The sequence below is a fragment of the Tympanuchus pallidicinctus genome, unplaced genomic scaffold (genome assembly GCF_026119805.1).
Source record: "Tympanuchus pallidicinctus isolate F22 unplaced genomic scaffold, pur_lepc_1.0 scaffold2, whole genome shotgun sequence".
Taxonomy (NCBI): domain Eukaryota; kingdom Metazoa; phylum Chordata; class Aves; order Galliformes; family Phasianidae; genus Tympanuchus; species Tympanuchus pallidicinctus.
The window spans coordinates 35674564-35693189 of record NW_026294721.1 but is presented as its reverse complement, the minus strand read 5'-3'; the positions used below and the strand labels follow the sequence as shown (position 1 = coordinate 35693189).

Below are 18626 nucleotides of genomic sequence, written 5' to 3'. Positions count from 1 at the left end.
TACTAAACCATGTCCCTCAACACAACATCCAGCCTTTCCTTGAACCCCCCCAGGGTCGGTGACTCCACCACCTCCCTGGGCAGTCCGTTCCAGTGCCTGACCACCCTTTCTGAGAAGTAATACTTCCTCATGTCCAGTCTGAATCTCCCCTGCCATATCTTGAAGCCATTCCCCCTGGTCCTATCACTAATGACATGAGAGAAGAGGCCGACCCCCAGCTCACTACAGCCTCCCTTCAGGAAGTTATAGAGAGCAATGAGGTCTCCCCCGAGCCTCCTCTTCTCCAGGCTGAACATTCCCAGCTCCTTCAGCCTCTCCTCATATGGCCTGTGTTCCAGACCCCTCACCAGCTTTGTTGCCCTCCTTTGAACACGTTCCAGGGCCTCAATATCTTTCTTGCAGTGAGGGTTATGTATCAGAAAAGACACAACAAAAAGCAAGCGCAATAAACAATTACCAAAGACACTGTAATTGTGTGAGAGTACCCTATTAAAAGCCCTTCTGATACTATCAAGGTATATTTGCCCTGCTAGCCTATCTACAGTATTCTTTTGCACCTCAGTACCTGATGTCACAATGACAGTCTAATTCTATGCTGATGTGTCTGTTCAGCTGTTCCTTAGAAAAGACCTGTTCTTAATTTAAACTGTGGTATATCTCTTAGTAAGTCTAAACTATCTGAGAACTGTATCGTTTTCCATTAGTTTATTAGCATGAGAACTTCAGATATGACAGCAACTGCGTTAACATGCATCTTTCCAATCATTAGTCTTCAGGTATTTCATTGGGGATTTAGTCAGAGCTGGATTCAGTGGGTTTCACATCACCTGTTACCACTACACCCTGACATCACTGAGTGCTACAAAGTTTTCAAGGCATGAAAAACTCATTCAAGTTCTGCTTTTACTGATTTTGTAACAGGATTCCTGTCTTCACTCAAAACCTTTCAAAGGAATTGTTCATCAGTTAAGTTGACTTTAGCATAACAACAACAAAAGGTAAATTAAAACAGGGTATTTTTCATCCAGTGTTAGATAAGGAGCTTCTTTCAAAGATGTTTTGGTACTGTGAACCTGTTATCATTTCAAATACAAGAAGTGCCACCTACATGATGGTAGAAATCTGCTCAAAAGCAGAGAAGTGTTGAAAGAATTATTATGTAAACAAAAGTGACAGCTTATGTATACACTTCATGTTCCATAAATTATAGAAACTAAATTAGAAAGAAATGACATGCATAAAGGCCCCATGTTAACTGCTGAATAAATATGCACGATTCTATAGACATGCTGATATAATCAATGTAGGTGCACCTTCACAAAATGCTTTACTGTGAGATGAAACTTTCACTGTGCTATGAATATGCTTGATTTTTCACCACAGTCAATGAAAAAAGTCTTATCAAAAATACAAGTGTTTGTGTTTATAAAGAATACTTACATACATTTAAAACTATACCCACAATATATTAATGTTCCTCCTGGCTTCTCAAAGGCTTGTCAGTGATCTACACATATGTCCCAGATCTTGGCGTTCAAAAGAAAACCTGATACATTGTGGAAGAAGCTCTCACTATGCATTAAATGTGCCAGATGCACCAGATGGTAAACCATATTAGAAAGGGAAATACCCATGCACAGGCAAAAAGACTTCAATGTATGCACTTTTTACATCTCTTAGAAAAGCAGCCTCTATAATCAAAAATGTTTAGGTCAGAGGATGAAAATTAACCTACAACTTTCAGGATGCAGGCTGGAAAATAAGCATACAGACTTTAAAAAAAAATCTTACCAATTTGATTTCTATCACCAATATCTTTATTTTCTGATTTCAGGTCAATTATCTCCTTCATTCTGGAACACGTTTTAAAAACTGGCAAAGAAGTGCATCTAAAATTCGTCTAAACTCAAGTACTCAGTAAAATGAAGCTGCAATTCAGGACTAAACTGAAAGGATGCAAATAACTCATGTGCTTGGTGCCATCTCCTGGTAGCTTAGGGATAAAACTATCAGAAGAATCACTGAACGTTGTTTCACAGTAGTAGCTTTTTAAACTCTCAAAATTCACAAAAGCTATTTCACTATCAGGGCATAGCTACATTCAAGCCAAATGACATCTTCACATTGGCTTAAGTAAGGGAAACCAGGTTTCTTTGTCTCATTTTTCTACAATAAATAAGGACTTATCCAAATATTTTTAATTTCAAAATAAGTTCAGAATCACTGATAATAGGTAAAAAGACAAGTTATTTTAAAGAGTTTTACACCATGTTCCCCAAGTGAATCTTTTGGAGGAAGCTTATTCATCATAATACAAGTCTTAATACAGTTAATTAGCCTGCACTGACTTGTTTTTAAAGACAATTCCTTTTTAATGGATATTTAAGATTCAAAACATTCTTTCCCAGTTGCACTTTACCGGCTGTTGATGAAAGAAAGCAGCATGGCTACCCATAATAATATCCCATGGTTTACTTTGTAAAACAGAGCACTGGCCAACATGTTAAGAAGTCATATTGACAGCTAGCACAGGTACCTTATTCAAGTTCAGTGCTACAAAGGCTGCTGAAAACAAACTTGACTAGCAACAAAAATTATACAAACTGATCTTGGTAATGGAAAACCTGATTTTAAAAAGTATGTATGTAAAAATATTTTACATTAATTCTAAAGTTAGTTCCAGACAATAATAAATCAAAGGAATCCTGTCTGAAAGCCGTGAAGATGCAATAGAAGACAGGAAAATGCTCCCACACTGTGATCTGAAATTTAAAAGTTTTGAAAATAACACTTGCATAACAAAGCAGAGACGGTATTTGGCTGGGCTAGTATGTTCAGGAAAAGCTTTAGCCCAGAACAACCCATACGTCGCTCCTTCCCATAGCACAGAGAACTAAACAGTTGTAATAGAAAAGTTTCACTAGAAACCACAGAAGTTCAGCCAATTGAGAAGGGCTTCAGCCCACCAGGAGGTAAGACAGTATCCAACACGGGATCTACAAATACCAGAAGACGGACAGAGGGAGAAAGGCAACAAAAAGTCTAACCTGCAAAACAAGAACAAGCTCAATACTCACCATCAGTATAAGGCACAGACAACTTCAGATGTGCAGCATTATAAACCCCCAAAAGAGACTCAAAACAATGCACAGAAAATAAGAGACAGAGGTGAAAGTACCAGCTCTTTCTAAGGGCTAGTAAGTAGAGAAGCTCCCCCTATAGTGCAAAAGGAAATTACTCAGAAGAGCTTGAGATCTACCAGAACAGAAGAAGTAAGGTTCTGTTACCCAGGGTAAGATTTCCTTTCTTTGCACAGGAAGAACTGGATTTTACTGAGACTTAATGTGACAATTTGTTGATGTGACAAGAGGGCTTTTGTAACAAACCAAACTTCTATTTTACAGACTGTTCTATTATACTGGCAAGAGAGACCTGTCCACATCGCCCTTATGGCTAAAAAACTGAACAAACAAAAAAAAATAGCCCCAAACTTGGGAATGAACTCTACACATGGATTATTTCTTCTTTCTGATGAATGACTACAGGAGCGTGACTAGAGTTGCCTTAAAAAACTTGAAGGAGCAGCAATAATCTGGATTGTCACAGGTTCATTAACAATTGCCATAGGGAAGCAATCATTAAATGTTGCAGAAAAGCCAAGATAAATAGGGGACATTTCCTTCCACAAAAAGAGAATTTAAAAAAGAAAAAAAAATCTGTCATAACTTCGAAATGTAACTGAGAAATAGAGCAATGACTAAAGAATCATAAGAAAACCAAATTAAATGCAACTGGGATTTCACATTCCTTACGAAAATTAAGGCTTTAGCATGAAATAATTAAACCAGGGATAGCCAACTCATGATGTGCCAGAATGTATAACTCATTCTGTCATCTTCATTCCTGAGTCCCTGTGAGTTGGCCAGGAAGCAGGCTGTCAGACACACAAATTCCCTAACCCACGGCAGTATCCGTGCCGCTCTCCATAAGAGCCCCACAGCCTCCTGCTTGTCACGCAGCTGGACATGCCCTAAATGTGAACTACAGGCATCAGCAGCACACAGAGCAGGCCTGTTGAGTAACACAACTAAAGGACTTAAGTACATATGTCCCCATCACAGCTTGGTGGCTCCATTAGAGCACAGCACGGTCAAGCGATTACCACAGACCTGGATACATGACAGAGTTGCACTCATCCCCTCGCTGCCTGCTGGGGGATTTGGGCTTGACCTGGCAGAAAAGGTGAGCGACACTGACCTCAACGAAGTGATGACAGTTTAAATCAGGTACCATGGAGCTCAGGATCTGTAACAGAGAAACAAAGACAAGATAATTAGAGAATGCAAAAAGAAAAACACCACACTTATTGTCAGATATCTAGGCCTTCATAGAGGAGAGTTACTGGCAGAGGACGGGAACACTTGCTTATATGAGGATTAAGAAAAAGAGCAGTGAAGGTGAAGGACCTTCTAGTAAAAAGGAAACTGTAAAGTTTAAGAAAGATGAACGTCTTATAGACTAAAAAGATCAAACTGCTTAAAATTAATGAATTGGTCATAAAAAAAAATATATGCTGAAAAGCAAAGCGAAACCTCAGGAGCTTTGTATTGCAAAGTTCAAAAGAATAAGAAATGTGCATTCTTACCATTAGATTACATTTACAGGAAACATAAGGAATTAAAAGAGAAATAGTGACACAGTGTAAAAGGGAAATGTATTTCCCTAGAGAGACAGAAAGAACAGAATTGCAAAACGCAAAGGGTGTTTTTTGGCAGTGAAGAGAGACGCAATTAAACTTGTAGTCAGTAATTAAGTATATCTGCACGGTCACATCAACAACTCCCCCTCATCCACCTCTGCCAAAACACAGAGGAACCCATTTTTGGAAACAGAGATCAGCTAACTGCAGCGGGAGACCCTTAACGAACCCACCAGAGCGGAGAGGAGGTGAACTTCGCTTCGGTGAGCGCTGGGCTTTGCCTTTCACCCGGCTCTAACACCAACGGCGCAGCGCAGGCGGCAGCTGAACCGCGAGCCGCCGCGCCCGCCTGGAACCTCAGAGGATGCAAAGCACGAGAAAAGCCCAGTGGGGCAAAGGAAGGGAGGGCTCCGAGACCCTATTGGGACAGGGGGACGGCAGGGGCTGAAGCAGAACAGCGGGCATTAACGGCAATCCAACTTCTAAAAGCTGAGCGGGGCGCCTTTCGTACTGAGCACCACCAGAGATCGCCCACAGCAGTACTTCAGTCTGTTCGCACCAGGAACGCGCCCTTCCCACGCGCAAAAGCGCTTCCACAAGGTCGCGCGCACCGAAAAGCACCTGAGGCGCGCACGCGGCCACCCCACCCCCGCCCGCTGTAACGGCCGCACCACGCGCACGCGCAGCACAGCAGCTCATCTCCCCGCGTGCTCGGGCGAGCGAGCAGAGCCGCGGCCTCGCGGTGCGCCTGCGCGGCAGCGCGTCCAGACGGCCGGAAGGGGCGGGGCGCTATTTGAAGCGGGCGGCGGGCGGGCACCTCTATGGCAGCGCAGCTCAGCCGCGAGCAGCAGGGCATCACCCTGCGGGGCAGCGCCGAGATCGTCGCCGAGTTCTTCTGTAAGGGTCTGCGGGCCGTCTAGGGGCGCGGGGAGACGGGGGCGGGGGGAGAAGAGGGCAGACGGGCCGCCGGCTCCTCTCCTGCGGCCTACATGGCCGCCGGTGGGGCGGGACAGGCGGCCCCCCCTCACGCACGCCTCCCCGCTTTGTGCACGCAGCCTATGGCATCAACAGCATCCTGTACCAGCGGGGCATTTACCCCCCCGAGACCTTCACCCGCGTCCAGAAGTACGGGCTTACCCTGCTCGTCACCACCGACCCCGAGCTGAAGAACTACCTCAACAACGTGGTGGAACAGATGAAAGGTGTTCCTCCTTTCCGTATCCCTCCCCCCCCTCCCCCCCCCCCCCCCACGGCCTGTAGTAAATGCTGTGGCCTCTTCCAGAGTGGCTCTACAAGTGCACCGTGCAACGCCTGGTGGTGGTCATCTCCAGCATAGAGAACAACGAGGTGCTGGAGCGGTGGCAGTTCGACATTGAATGTGACAAGAACGCCAAGGGTGAGAGGTGAGTGACAGCATTACTGAGCCTGCTTCTCCCTACAAAGGAAAGACCACATGTGGTAGCGCTGCTCTGTTACCTCACTGCAGCTAAGGCTGCTCTTTCTCACTAAAAGCTGTCAGACTTTACCAAATAAAGCTGCGGGTGCCATTGGTGTGCCCAAGGGACAGGATGCTATCCAGGGGGACCTAAACAGGCTGAGCATTGGGCCCAGGTGAACCCAAGATTCATAGATTCATCAGAGCAAGGCCCTGTACTTGGGTGAGAGCAAACCCTGGTATCAGTACAATCTGGGAGAAGTACTTTTTTTTTTTTTTTTTTTTAAATAAAATTGGCAAGGCAGTGACACAGGATGTCCAGAGAGGTTGTGGATGCCCCATCCTTGGAGCCACTTACGGTCAGGCTGAGCAGAGCTCTGAGCAACCTTAAGGAGCTGTAGGTGTCTCTGTTTATTGCTGGAGAGCTGGACTACATAACCTTTAAAGGTCCCTTCCACCTCAAATGATTCCGTGATTCAATTATTAAAATGTTTTGTAATCTGCAACTAAACAAAGTCCTGTATTACTGCTCTTCTGCCAAAACTCGTATCCATTCCAGACAGAGAATATGTTCTTAAAAACACTGTGAGATTTCACAAGCAACAAGTGAAACTGACAGTTTTCTAAGCCCATTTACCTAAGGCTTAAAAGAATGCCTCTATTCTGCGTAACCATACAGCAAACAGACCCCACAGAAGTGCAGCAGAACAGTGTTTAAAGAAAGCTGTCACACAGTAGGTATAAGTTGTTTTAACAGTTTTCCCATTTTTCCAGTGCACCCCGAGAAAAATCTCAGAAAGCCATTCAGGATGAAATTCGATCAGTTATCAGACAAATCACTGCCACAGTAACTTTTCTGCCTCTCCTGGAAACTGCCTGTGAGTATTCATAATTTCTCTGAAAGAAATCACACCTTTCAGAAAGCCTGAACTAGCATTCTGTTGTAGAAAGTCTTTTCCACTATTTTGTGTTTTTGTTATTACTTGTCATGTATTGCATTTCTGAGTCTTTCATGTTTAGTTAGACCAAGACAGTCTCAGTTATGTACAGAAACAGCATCAGATAAAGTATTCTAAGGATCATTCTGAACTGATTCCTGTACAACAAACTGAAAAGAAGTGCTAACATAAACACTGTGCTGTAGCTCTCTCATTCAAGCATTTGAAGGTACTAGTGGTGATGTCCCCCCAAAATACCTGTTTTTTCCCCAAAAGGTGCAATTCAAGGTGAGTTACCTAGCTTGACGAAACTTAGCGTGTCTGAGGAACTACAGTTTTCATAAATACTGTGACTACAGGAATGTAAACTTGTACTTGTTTTCATTCTTTAACTGCCATTTCTGTAGCTAGTATCAGTGTAACTTCTGATAACCTTGGTGCATGTCTCCATGCATTTTATCTTCAATTATAGCATCACTCATATATGTGTACTGCTAACTTTTTCCCACTTGCTTACAGGTGCCTTCGACTTGCTGATTTACACAGATAAAGACTTGGTAGTGCCAGAAAAGTGGGAAGAGTCAGGACCACAATTCATTGCCAATTCAGAAGAGGTTCGCCTTCGTTCCTTCACTACCACGATCCACAAAGTAAACAGTATGGTGGCTTACAAAAAGGATTCTTTTCCCTAAAACCGTTTCTTGTACATATCCTGCCCTCTTGTATAGTTTCTGTTCATAGTGCAGCTATGTTGTGAACACACAATTGCTCTTGCTGAAGTATGGTACAGCATGTGCCTGATAATGTGGTATAACACTAGGTTAAGCTGGCACTGTTTGAAGAGCTCTAACTGAGGCGTTCATGACAGTATTATGCCTGTTCTTCATGCAAGGTCTGGGTTTTGATAATAGAATTAATCCATCCCTAATCCCAAGACTAATTCTCAAGGTCTTACCATGAAAGCAGCTGATGATCAGGAAAAGGCTCAGATGATACATAGTATTTCAAAGAACACCAGACTGCAGTTCTGGAGAGATGCTGTCCTGCATCAGTGCATGTCTTGTCCTTCTTCAGCACCTGCCCAGCGTTTTCTATGTCTGTATTCTTATTTTATGGAATAAAACTTGAAACTGTATAGTGTTCTCCCAGTCAGAGAATGTGGGAAATTGTATTTTAGATCTTAGAACTCTATATACCAGCAGTTCAGACTACTGCCATAAGTACTCTTTAGTGGTTATAAAAGGTATACCTGCTTCCAAAAACAGAAAAGAAGCTCAGATCCCAGTAATTACCTTATCTGTTTCCTCAGTCACAAATCAAATGCTTTAGTCAATATGAAATCCATGAAACTATATTCATTAACTGTAGTTTGTCCCTGCTTGTGCCTAATACTGTTTGTGGGAGACTCAATCATTAATGATGACTTTATCATTCACAGACTGGTTTGGGCTGGAAGGGTTCTATAAGATCACCTAGTTCCAACCCCTGCTAGACATACCTCCCTCTAGAGCAGGTTGCTCAAAGTCCCATCCAGGCTGGCCTGGCTCCCTTCCAGGGAGGGGGATTCACAACCTCACTGGGCAACCTGTTCCAGTGTCTCACCAGCCTTGAAGTGAAGAATTTCTTCCCACTATCTAGTTTAATACTACCCCCTTCCAGTTTAAAGCCATTTCCTCTTATCCTGTCACTACATGCCCTTAAAAAATGTAACTCCTCATCTTCCCTGCAGCCCCCCTTCAGGTACTGGAAGGCTGCTATCAGGTCCCTCCTGGAGCCTTCTTTTCTCCAGGATTAAGAGCCCCAACTCCTCATAATGATTAACGATTAAGCACAGCGTTGCCTTCTAAATTAGTATCAGACAATAGCCCAGTTGAAGAAGCTCCATAAAAGAAAAAAATTCAATTCCATACACTGCTTTCAACACTCCCCATAGTCACATCCGAGTTAGTACTTAAGCACTTACATATCAGTCAAATCATGAGTGGTACAATACTACCATTTCAAAAGAGTTTATTTTGAAACTATTAATTTTGTAATACTGCTGTAAAGTGTGAATAATGGGTTTTCCTATCAAGAAATATTCATCCCCACAGCAGTCTCACTTTAGTACGGTTAGAAGGCATTGTGTAAATCAGTAAGACAAATCACAAATAAATACAATCTAGCTGCAGTAACAGAAGAATAAGCCTAGTGCTTTCCTCTGCCTGTCAGCGATGTTCTTAAGCAGCTGACTGCACTGCCCATTTACACCAAAAGTAGGTGCACTTCAACAGCAAGTGCAATTTCAAGCACTTCCCTTGGGGAGGACTGGATCAAACCAATGGTTGCTGTTCCCTTGCAACAAATTCAGATCAGGAAATGACAATGCATGGTTTATACCAACGGTGAGATAAAGAGCTGACTGGTACAGCGCCAACAGTAAAAAATATTGAAGACAAAGTAAAAAAAATTGCAACACTTTAAAAAAGTCAGATTGCTCCAGAAAGTTCAAGTCATTTCTTTTTTTTGCACCAAATACAATTTCTTTCTCAAGGACCAGCCTGGAGTGCAGCTTTTGTCACCTGGATTTTGATGGTGAAGGTAGCAACAGTCAAGAGATGTAGCATATCATTGTAGAGAGCCCAGGTCGATGAAAATTACATGTGAAAGAGCAGGTTATAAATCACAGTATTTTCGCAGACTGCAGAACAGAAAAGGAAAAGAAAAAAAAAAAAAAATCACCAGTCATTGAACACAATCTCCCAGCAATCAAGCCTTTATGGAATAGTCCACTAGGACTGATAGCTAATGCAACCCAGGATCTTCTCTAGTTTTCTCTGTGACTGTGAGGGTCACTGTTGTATTGTAAACTCATCTTTGATGGCAGTACAGTTATTCTTAGGAAGCCAGATAAACAATAAGGACTTAGCAGTTACATTCCTCACCTGTCTAGTTCAGCTGACGTATAAGCTGGTTGATTCCTTCACCTCTGCAGCCAGGCTTACCCATCTCCTTGAGGAAACCCACTTTATTATGTGCAGCATGGCGGGCCACTGACAGCTGGAACGGCCACAAGAAGTCTGTGACATTTCTGAAATACCTCCCAACTGAGTAGATTTCATGAATAAGGTCTTCCAGGCAAATAATACCAAAGTTGCCTGCAGGAAAAAATAACCACAAAGTAAAATGAACAAGATGCGCGACACACAGCACACACACATCCACCACCCATACAGGAGATGTGCAACTATTCCTTCACACTATCCAATAGCCACCCATCCTCCATATACTAGTCTTGCACAATTTTTCTCCCTCCCTTCTCTTAAGGTCAGATTGCAAACTCAGCACTCAGCACCTCCCTTAATTGCCAATTCTCTTCATTTTCTTATCTTATTCCTCACCTAAGTGTTCCTCTATCAACATATTGTCCGTCAGAGGTACTCTCTTCTTGTTAACCTTTCCTTGGCCCCGTTTCAGGATGAGCTCTCGCACAGATTTCAAGTTAGGATACCTGCACAAAAACAAGAAATCAGACTGCATAGTGGAGAGACATGATGCAGTGGGGAGTTCTTCTCTGCTCCTTTGCATTAAAGTTGGAAAGGTACCTAACCAAGGTAGCTTTAGAGTGATGAAAATGAACAATAACAAGTTGTAGATGTGAAGTCAGTGAATTTTTGACCACTTACTGGAGAAGCTAGCTACAAATCAGAAAGCCACGATACCTTTCTACAAAACCAAGAGACTCATGCAGTACTTACCCCCAAGCCACATAAGGTTCTACAATCCGCAGCATCTTCAGCGATAATGGAGACAATTTAACGAATGTTCCACTGAAAATTTTTCTTAGCCGCAGCAACTCAATCACTCTTCTTACTCTCAAGCTCACTCCTTTAATCCTTAAACAAAAAAACATTCTATTACTAACCACGTTTCTTAAACACAGAACCAAATGTCCTCGGCTTACCTGCAAAGACACAGGTGGCTACATCACACTTTCTTTGCTTAGAAGGGGTGTGACATTTACAGACAATAGCAATAATAAGAAGTAACAAGCTCTCTTACTCTGTAATCCGTACAACAAAGGCCAGTCTGTGCTCCTTAGGTACAGACACCTGCCCAGGTCGCTGCTCCATGCGCCTCAGCCGGACGTCATCTCGGCGTTTGCGCCATGAATCTCGAACAAAAGTCTCAAGGCGTTTAAACTGGATTTGTTTCCCCTTCTGGAGCTAAAGACAAAAGGATAAGGAACGATCAACCTCCTCAACAACCTCAGAAGTGGGCATCTCAAAGGTCAGATGAAATTCAGAACTTCACGCACTATGCTCTGTTATCTTTGGAGACGGTACTAAAATACATTTGAAAATCCAAGCCTGGAAGAGACAGAGCTCAGGGACAACACACAAAGTCGCAGACTTTAAGCAGTGAGCTGTGACGTCCAAACAGAGAACAGGAGGTTTTCCATGGAAGGAGATATATTAGGAAAGACACAGAGCAAGACCCAAGATGATTCCAGGCACAGAAGAAATCAAACTAACACATCATCTCACACATGGCTTGGTCAGCTCAGGGAAAGCCAGAAGCAACATGTATTATAAAATAGATAATAATAGATGTATTATAAAATAGGGACACCAATAATCCACCGTAACTGAAAATAACTGCCTAAGAGAAAATAACTTGGTTTTAATTCCTTTTTCATAAAAATACACATAAAAAAAAAAAAAAAAAAAAAAAAAAAATTACTATTTTAAATACAGAACCACCCAGTTCATTTGAAATTTTTTTTTTTCAGAATTACGGGAAAATTGAAAGTTTTTTTTTTTTCTTTCCAATTCAAAAGTTCACATGCTTGTTCTCAGTTCAGGATTAAGTACACCCATCTATTTCACAGTGCCTTCTCAGCTGAGATGGTACACAGCAGCTACCCAGTAACACATCAGACACATTACTAGCTACCATAGTCAGCCACTTTTAAACTAAAGAATACATTATACATCTTCAGTTCTCTTTCATGATGAAAACCATCTGTGGAATTAGGTTGCATTTTCCAAGCAGGCAGAGACTTGATGAACTCCCACAGTTAAGGTCATTTTTACTAAGGAGAACCTTAAGTGACTGCTGGGCATTATTTCTCAAGCTTCCCCTTCTAGCTGGGGAACACTGCAGCCATCCGCACGCTTACAAACACACTCACAGTATCCAACAAAGAACGGAAGAGGTTTCAACGTGGCCCCACAAACACCACAGGAAGATTCCCTCAGCAAGCCCTACGCCATTTCCGACAGAGGCCCCCGTTGCCGGCTGTCAGAACAGCGCAGGTCTCTGGCTGTTAAAGTGCCGCCTCCCGGCCCCGCGGCCCGCACCTTGCGCTTGTTGAGCAGCGCCTGCTTGGCCTGGGTGGCCTTGATGGCCTGGTAGGCCTTCCTCCTCTTCAGCAAGTTCTCCGGCACCAACGGAATCCGCCGCTTCTGCCTGCGGGTGAGAGAAGCCGGTCACGCTCAGCGCCTGTCACGCCCACCGCCGCTCCCCCCGCCGCCCTGCCCGGTCCCGCAGCCGCCCGCTCCGGCCGATGGCTGCAGATCCGCGCTCCCAGCAGTTCGCCACTTACTCAGGCTCCGCCATCTTGCCGCCGCCGCCGCCGCCACCGGAGGCGCTGCCGCGCACGCGCTCCGCAATGCGAAGAGGGGAGATGGCGGGGGGCGCATGCGCCGATCTAACCAGCTCGTCCCGCCTCTCGCCCTCCCTAGGAATGGACCAGAAGAGCAAGGGCGTACTTGGGCAGGGAAGAACCGGGTCTCGGGGCTGTGTGCGCAACGGCGGGTACGGGCGGGGTGCGAGCTTGTAACAAACGGTACAATAACGTTAAGCTCAGAACGGCAACCTCCGGCAGTGACTGTCTTGAATCAAACGCAGCCTCAGCTCGAGAGTCACAAGGACCACCTGGGAATATCTGTATACATACACAGATATGTGCACACACCACTGAGGTTGCAAAGTGGGACAAGGCGTGAAAACACGAGCTATTCTTTTGGGAGATGGCTCTGCCTCTTACACCTTCACACTAACGCTGCTTATGCTGATTCTTCATGTAAATGTTGTACAAGAGATTACAAGAGTAACTTGTACCAGGTCTGTGGACACCTCCACTGTTCTTCACTGCTACCGAATGGGTCAGTTGTATGAGTTTCTGCATAACCTCAATGTAACTTGACCCAAAATAGTATTTCTGAAGACAGTAGGCCTAGCATCATCTTGGAGAGGCCCATCTCGATCACAGAATCGCCAGGATTGGAAGAGACCTCCAGGATCATGAATCTTCAACTCCCCTGCCACAGGCAGGGCCACCAACCTCCACATTTAATACGAGACCAGGCTGCCCAGGGCCCCCTCCAACCTGGCCTTGAACGGAGCATCCATAGCCTCTCTGGGCAGCCCTTCCAGCACCTCACCACTCTCTTTGTAAAGAACTTCCCCCTGGCACCCAATCTTCCTTCTCCAAGGTGAGCTTAGGGAGGCCAGAAACCTCCTGTGGAGCAGAAGGGCAAAAGCTCGTTTGATTTTTATTTCAATGTCAACAGTTAATTTCCAGCACCAGTGAGAATGCCTGTCCCAGCTGGAGCCAGCAAGCAAGGACCACTCTTGCCGGGCTGGGACAGTGTGAGTACAGATACCCCCTGTGCCCTGCACATGTCAGATGACAGCAACTGTGTTCTGCTGGTTCTAGGTAAGGTGACCTTATGTTGATCATGCAGCCAAAGCTTTGAAGGAGCTGTTTGCTCAAACATAGGGAAAACTTATCCAGAGGAAATATACTGCTGATGCATTCACTGTCACACAATGCTTCCTGGGTAATATTCCTAACATATGCTATAAAAAGAAGTGAAGATGAGTAAGGAGGTCCAGACAGGCTGGACAACGGTATCACCCGTAGATGGTGCCCTCGCCTCACAGTAGGAAGATGCTGAATCCGGTGGGGCAGCACTGGTGTTCTGCTGCCTCCTCTTTGACAAGGAGGACAGAATTGGGATGTGTGCTACGCGCTGGATATGTTACTTTCGTTGCATCTGTATTCATTTGATTTACACCAATTGATGTGCTGTTAACTTGTCAACTACACAGCTGAGATTCAGAGCCTTGCACTAAAAAGCTCTGAGATGTCAATGTTTAACAGCTTCACCTCAAAGACACTGCAAACCTTTTCAATATTAAATTAGGCCGCTCATATTTTGATGCTTTGTACCTGAATACCCATAATTAGAAGTGGGAGGCCACATTCCTGCATGGGCTCAGGCACATGCTATGCAAAGAGCACATCTCGTGGAGAGCAAGGCCAGCTTCCTATCAGCTATCCTTTGATGCATTCTTTGGGATTATTAAAGAGAAAGTAAGGAGCATATGAAATAGATCATGTGAAATCTTCATTAAAGAAACATAAAGGCAAATCATAATCTTCACTGCGATGAGGGTAAGCTGCTCTGTATCAAAATAGCTGAAGTAATATCTCTGGTATATCTCACAAAGGGAAATGCATCCCATTTAAATCTACACACAAGTATGTTTTCTTTAACAAGGGAAATGCAGATGGGATCTCGGGTAGTTCATTATTAATGAAAGGACAACAATAAATAAGTAAATATTTCAAGAGCTGTTGCTATGAAATGTCACGCAGCATAGCAGCACACCTCAGCTGACTTATTAAACATTAACTAATATCTGTAGTATATTAATGAGTTACTTTTCAAATGTCTTTATATTCGGGAAAAATATTCTCACTTTCCTATATGACAAGCTATTGTAAACTAACCTTCAGCACTCTAATTCCTATTCTACCCTTTTTTCTTAACAAGGACTTACATTTCCCAAGATTTCCATTAACTGTTACAGATAAATCCAAGACAGCATGTTTACAATAGACACCATCAGTCAGTGATGGATTAAAAGATTTCTTCTAGTTTGTGGGCAATTCAGAATGATAGGTAAAATCATTTTTTAAAAGCTAGAGAAAAAACCCAGGTATCTAGACATGCCACTTCAGTCACTGCTATTCAGTGACTTCATAAGTCAGCTGCTGGCTTCCCATCAATATCCATGATGAGTGCATTTTCTCCATTCTTCTTCAGTGCACCTTAGATAAGGCTCAGAGCTCACCAAAGGAAAGTATTTTTGGAAACAAGGTATTTATGTAATTCAAAAAGACCTGCTGGGCTGGGGAAGGTGGGTGGGGAAGGAAGATGTTACTTTTAAGGACCAAAATTGAATGTATCATATTAGAAATAAATAATCCATACAGCATGCCAAGAAAACGTCCTCTTTTTCATCAGCAGAATAGAAAACATCCTCTTTTTCTGTGCAACATGCTTTTTGCACTTTCACTTCAAAATATAAACAAATCCTCACAATACATGCAATATATGAATTGTATACTATATACAATATACATAGGTTTTGCATATTGTATGTATATATATTTATATATAGTATGCATACTATATGCGATATATTATACACTATATGTTATATACTATATATTATATGTTATATATTACATACTATATATTATATTATGTTACCTTTTGGTATGTTGCCAGCTTCAGCAGATCTGTTATGCTGTTTTGAAGAGACTGAGAAGTTGAATGGAGAAATCCAAATGAAAAGGAGGAAGATATCTTTACAATAGGAGAAGGTTGTTTCTCTGTCCTGGAAGGCAAGAATTTTTAAAAAGAACCTTACTCAGAAAGCTAGGTCTTGCTTTGTACAAGCTGCTTGTCTTTATAGATAAAGCCAAGAATATTGTACTGATGATGAAGTGGCTCTTCTGTAATCACACCTGTCTATACTGGCATGCCTGCTGCTGCAGCATGCTCGCATTTTCCGCTCTTTCTGCATATCTTACCTTGAAACTCTTCCCAGTGCCTCTACAATTTTCACAGCTGTTGCAGGGCTCCCCAAGAGCAGTTCCCTTCATTGTGCTTGAGACTTCATTAGAGTAAATGAAAGCAAACATAGACAGAACTCTCTTTTGTCCCCGAAGTCTTGACATGATCTTGTTCTCTCCCTCTAGATGGTTTGCCATCTCATTTTATTTTCAGCTTTCATTTTATTGTCATACTTCAGGCTGACATTTTGTGTCACATACTTTGTTACTTTATTCACAGACACAAATGTAAAGACATTAGAAAATAGAAAAGCAGCAAACTGAGGTCAGCTGGGTTCCACTTTCAAAAAAGTAAATGCTGTTATTTTGTTTTGTTGTTGTGCAAGCACAGTCCTCTTTTAAGTGACCACAACTCACATTTGAATTAAAGCTATTTTCTTACCACAGGAGGAATAAATTATGTGGACTTAAGCCACGGCTTAAATCTTCATGATAAAGGTGTAGCTTTCGGGACCTGAGTGCTTCTCTTTGCTAACTGGGATTGTTTGCTATTTAGGGAACAGGCCATTGTTTTGGGATGCACTGGTGGTGAGCTGTATGCATTCATGGAAGGAACACATTGCACCAAATTCTAGTTATCTGCATTGCCAGACTATCTCTTCAGGTATGAGAGATGGCAGTCATAGACTCTAAATTTCTACGTGTTTTATCCTAGACAGCACTTTATGTCCCCAAAAGAAATTGTTACTACATGCCTACTGAGATCAGAATTTCCCACCCTATACTTACCATGTGTCTGTTTAGACACTGGCTCTTGTGTTACAGCTTTTCTGAATATTTCTGTGAGTGGATAGTTAATAGTTATATCAACTGTCACAAAATAAAGATTACTATCATTTAGTTAATAGTAACATGTTTCATTGGCACTGTTACATAACTATATCTAAGCCACTGAACCTTGACATAGAAGCATATAAAAAACTGACTCACTTTAGTGCATGCACATTCACAGCTCTTATGATGAAATCTGTGGTGCAAGGTAAGAGTAGGGGCAGTGCTTCCTCAGGGGCAAACCAGGAGTAACTGCATGGGCATGGATTCCAAGAGGCAGGAGCAATGGGGATGTCATAAGTATCTCATCCACAAAGCTTTCTGCCTTATTTTATCTTCTCACATTAACAGGAGAGCATGAAACTCCATTAAATTCAGTTCAAATCCACCAAATCTCTGCTGACATTGAGTGCAGTCTCAGAACCGTGCTTGAAGTCAGTCACTCTCGCCAGTGAACCAAGTCCCCCTCTGAAATCTGCCTGCAATGAATTCCTCATGAAAAGAGCCAACAAATCAGATTCTGTTTATTTTGCCAGACTGTGATCTAATCTTGGGAACATTTTAATGGGGGAAATACCTTGTGATCTTAAATTATGCCATTTTCAGATCTTTTAAGGAAAAAGTTTATATGATTTGGAAAGAGGCCCAGGAACTGCTGTATACACATACTCAAACCAATGTTAAAGAGAAAAAAAGCTGGGTGGTCCTGGATTTTATTTCATGAAAATAATAATCATATGGAGATAGACTAATATTTAATAAAAATATTTCTGCGAAAGTTGTAGATACATGCATATTTTTATTCTTGTAATAACAGGGTTCCTTAACTACAGCATTTTTGTCAGAAACCCTGCAAATAATCCTCAAAGGGAGTAACCTGGGTATGAGAGATGTTCATGGGACAAACAGCAGTGACTGCTGGGCAGCTGATTACTGCCTAATATGTCCAATTAAAAGAGCTACAAGATAAGGTTTTGGCTTTGTGTGTCTCTGGAAGAAACAAAAGATAAGTGTAGAAAAACAATTCTGTATGGTTGATATGTCACATTTAAGAGAAAAAAATATATAAAAATTAAAAACTTCTTATTTCTTCCAGTTTTTCTTTTGTCTTGCTCTCTTCAAACTTAACTCAGATGATTACTCATTTTGTATTCAACATTTTGAAAATAAAAAATGACTTTTTAATGAAAAAATAAGAGCAATTTTTCAGGAAAAGAGAATCCAGTGTTTCTGCTTTTTGCATGTGTCAAAAGGAAATGTTTGACATTTCATATTTCTGCCTTCATCTTTTCACTTAAAGGGATTTACTTCATTTGGCTTTCTAAAAACTTCCCAAGCAGCTCCTCAAAATTCTATTTCATGATCTTTGTTGCAAAACTTTGCCTGCAGCAGCATATTGAATTGCAGATAACACCGGGGAAAAGTACTGATGTTTGTGTACATCCCATCCACAAGGTAGACTCTTTCTGGATAACTCCCACACGTAACAGAGCTTAGTGCATCTGCATCCACGGGAAGCCTGTTGGGCATAAGCAAGGTGCAGTCAGAAGGGTTTTCAGAATTTCGCTCCAGATGTGGCCTTCTGACATGTGAGAACACATTTAATGCAAAGAGGATCAATGTTTACATTTAGCGTTATTGCCAAGTTTTTACTGAATTCTAAGGAAATAGGATCAGACAGAACTCAGTATTATTTAAAACACTACTTTCCATATACTGTGCAGCATGCGTCTTACAAATACATTAAAATAAGCACGAACATAAAATTACTCTCCATCGACTGTGAGAGCAAAATTGCCTTCCCCATTGCAGACATCTGTTTCTGCAAGAAATCCCACTACTTTCCATGGACCTGCAGATGACTCCAGA

At 42.4% G+C, this 18626-nt stretch overlaps 2 protein-coding genes and 1 long non-coding RNA gene across 3 annotated transcripts in view; 1 reads left to right on the top strand and 2 right to left on the bottom strand.

Moving 5' to 3' along the window:
• Positions 1-5318, bottom strand: part of LOC128079923 (uncharacterized) — a 121846-nt gene extending 116528 nt beyond the window's left edge. The window contains exons 1-2 of the long non-coding RNA XR_008206373.1: positions 4933-5318; positions 4258-4305 (exon numbers count right to left, since the gene is read on the bottom strand). This is a non-coding gene — a long non-coding RNA (uncharacterized LOC128079923). The remainder of the gene's footprint in view (positions 1-4257; positions 4306-4932) is intronic.
• Positions 5319-5462: 144 nt separating this feature from the next.
• On the top strand, positions 5463-8207 carry MAD2L1 (mitotic arrest deficient 2 like 1). Its single transcript, XM_052681632.1, has 5 exons — positions 5463-5596; positions 5755-5901; positions 5982-6102; positions 6909-7012; positions 7592-8207. The coding sequence occupies exons 1-5, from the start codon at positions 5521-5523 to the stop codon at positions 7762-7764; spliced, it is 621 nt and encodes a 206-aa protein (XP_052537592.1). The 5' UTR covers positions 5463-5520; the 3' UTR covers positions 7765-8207.
• Positions 8208-9542: 1335 nt separating this feature from the next.
• Positions 9543-12797, bottom strand: RPL7L1 (ribosomal protein L7 like 1). The gene is made up of 7 exons (XM_052681631.1): positions 12660-12797; positions 12415-12523; positions 11114-11277; positions 10810-10947; positions 10453-10562; positions 9997-10209; positions 9543-9752 (listed from the first exon to the last, which is right to left on the bottom strand). The coding sequence occupies exons 1-6, from the start codon at positions 12671-12673 to the stop codon at positions 10001-10003; spliced, it is 744 nt and encodes a 247-aa protein (XP_052537591.1). The 5' UTR covers positions 12674-12797; the 3' UTR covers positions 9543-9752; positions 9997-10000.
• Between the last annotated feature and the right edge of the window lie 5829 nt (positions 12798-18626).

Coding starts and splice junctions, on each gene's coding strand:
- MAD2L1 (XM_052681632.1), top strand. CDS start 5,521: ATGGCAGCGCAGCTCAGCCGCGAGCAGCAGGGCATCACCCTGCGGGGC. Junction 5,597..5,754: donor GATCGTCGCCGAGTTCTTCT/GTAAGGGTCTGC, acceptor TTGTGCACGCAG/CCTATGGCATCAACAGCATC. Junction 6,103..6,908: donor AAGAACGCCAAGGGTGAGAG/GTGAGTGACAGC, acceptor CCATTTTTCCAG/TGCACCCCGAGAAAAATCTC.
- RPL7L1 (XM_052681631.1), bottom strand. Junction 11,278..12,414: donor CGCTGCTCAACAAGCGCAAG/GTGCGGGCCGCG, acceptor TTTTGTCTTTAG/CTCCAGAAGGGGAAACAAAT. Junction 10,948..11,113: donor TTTGTTGTACGGATTACAGA/GTAAGAGAGCTT, acceptor TTTTTGTTTAAG/GATTAAAGGAGTGAGCTTGA.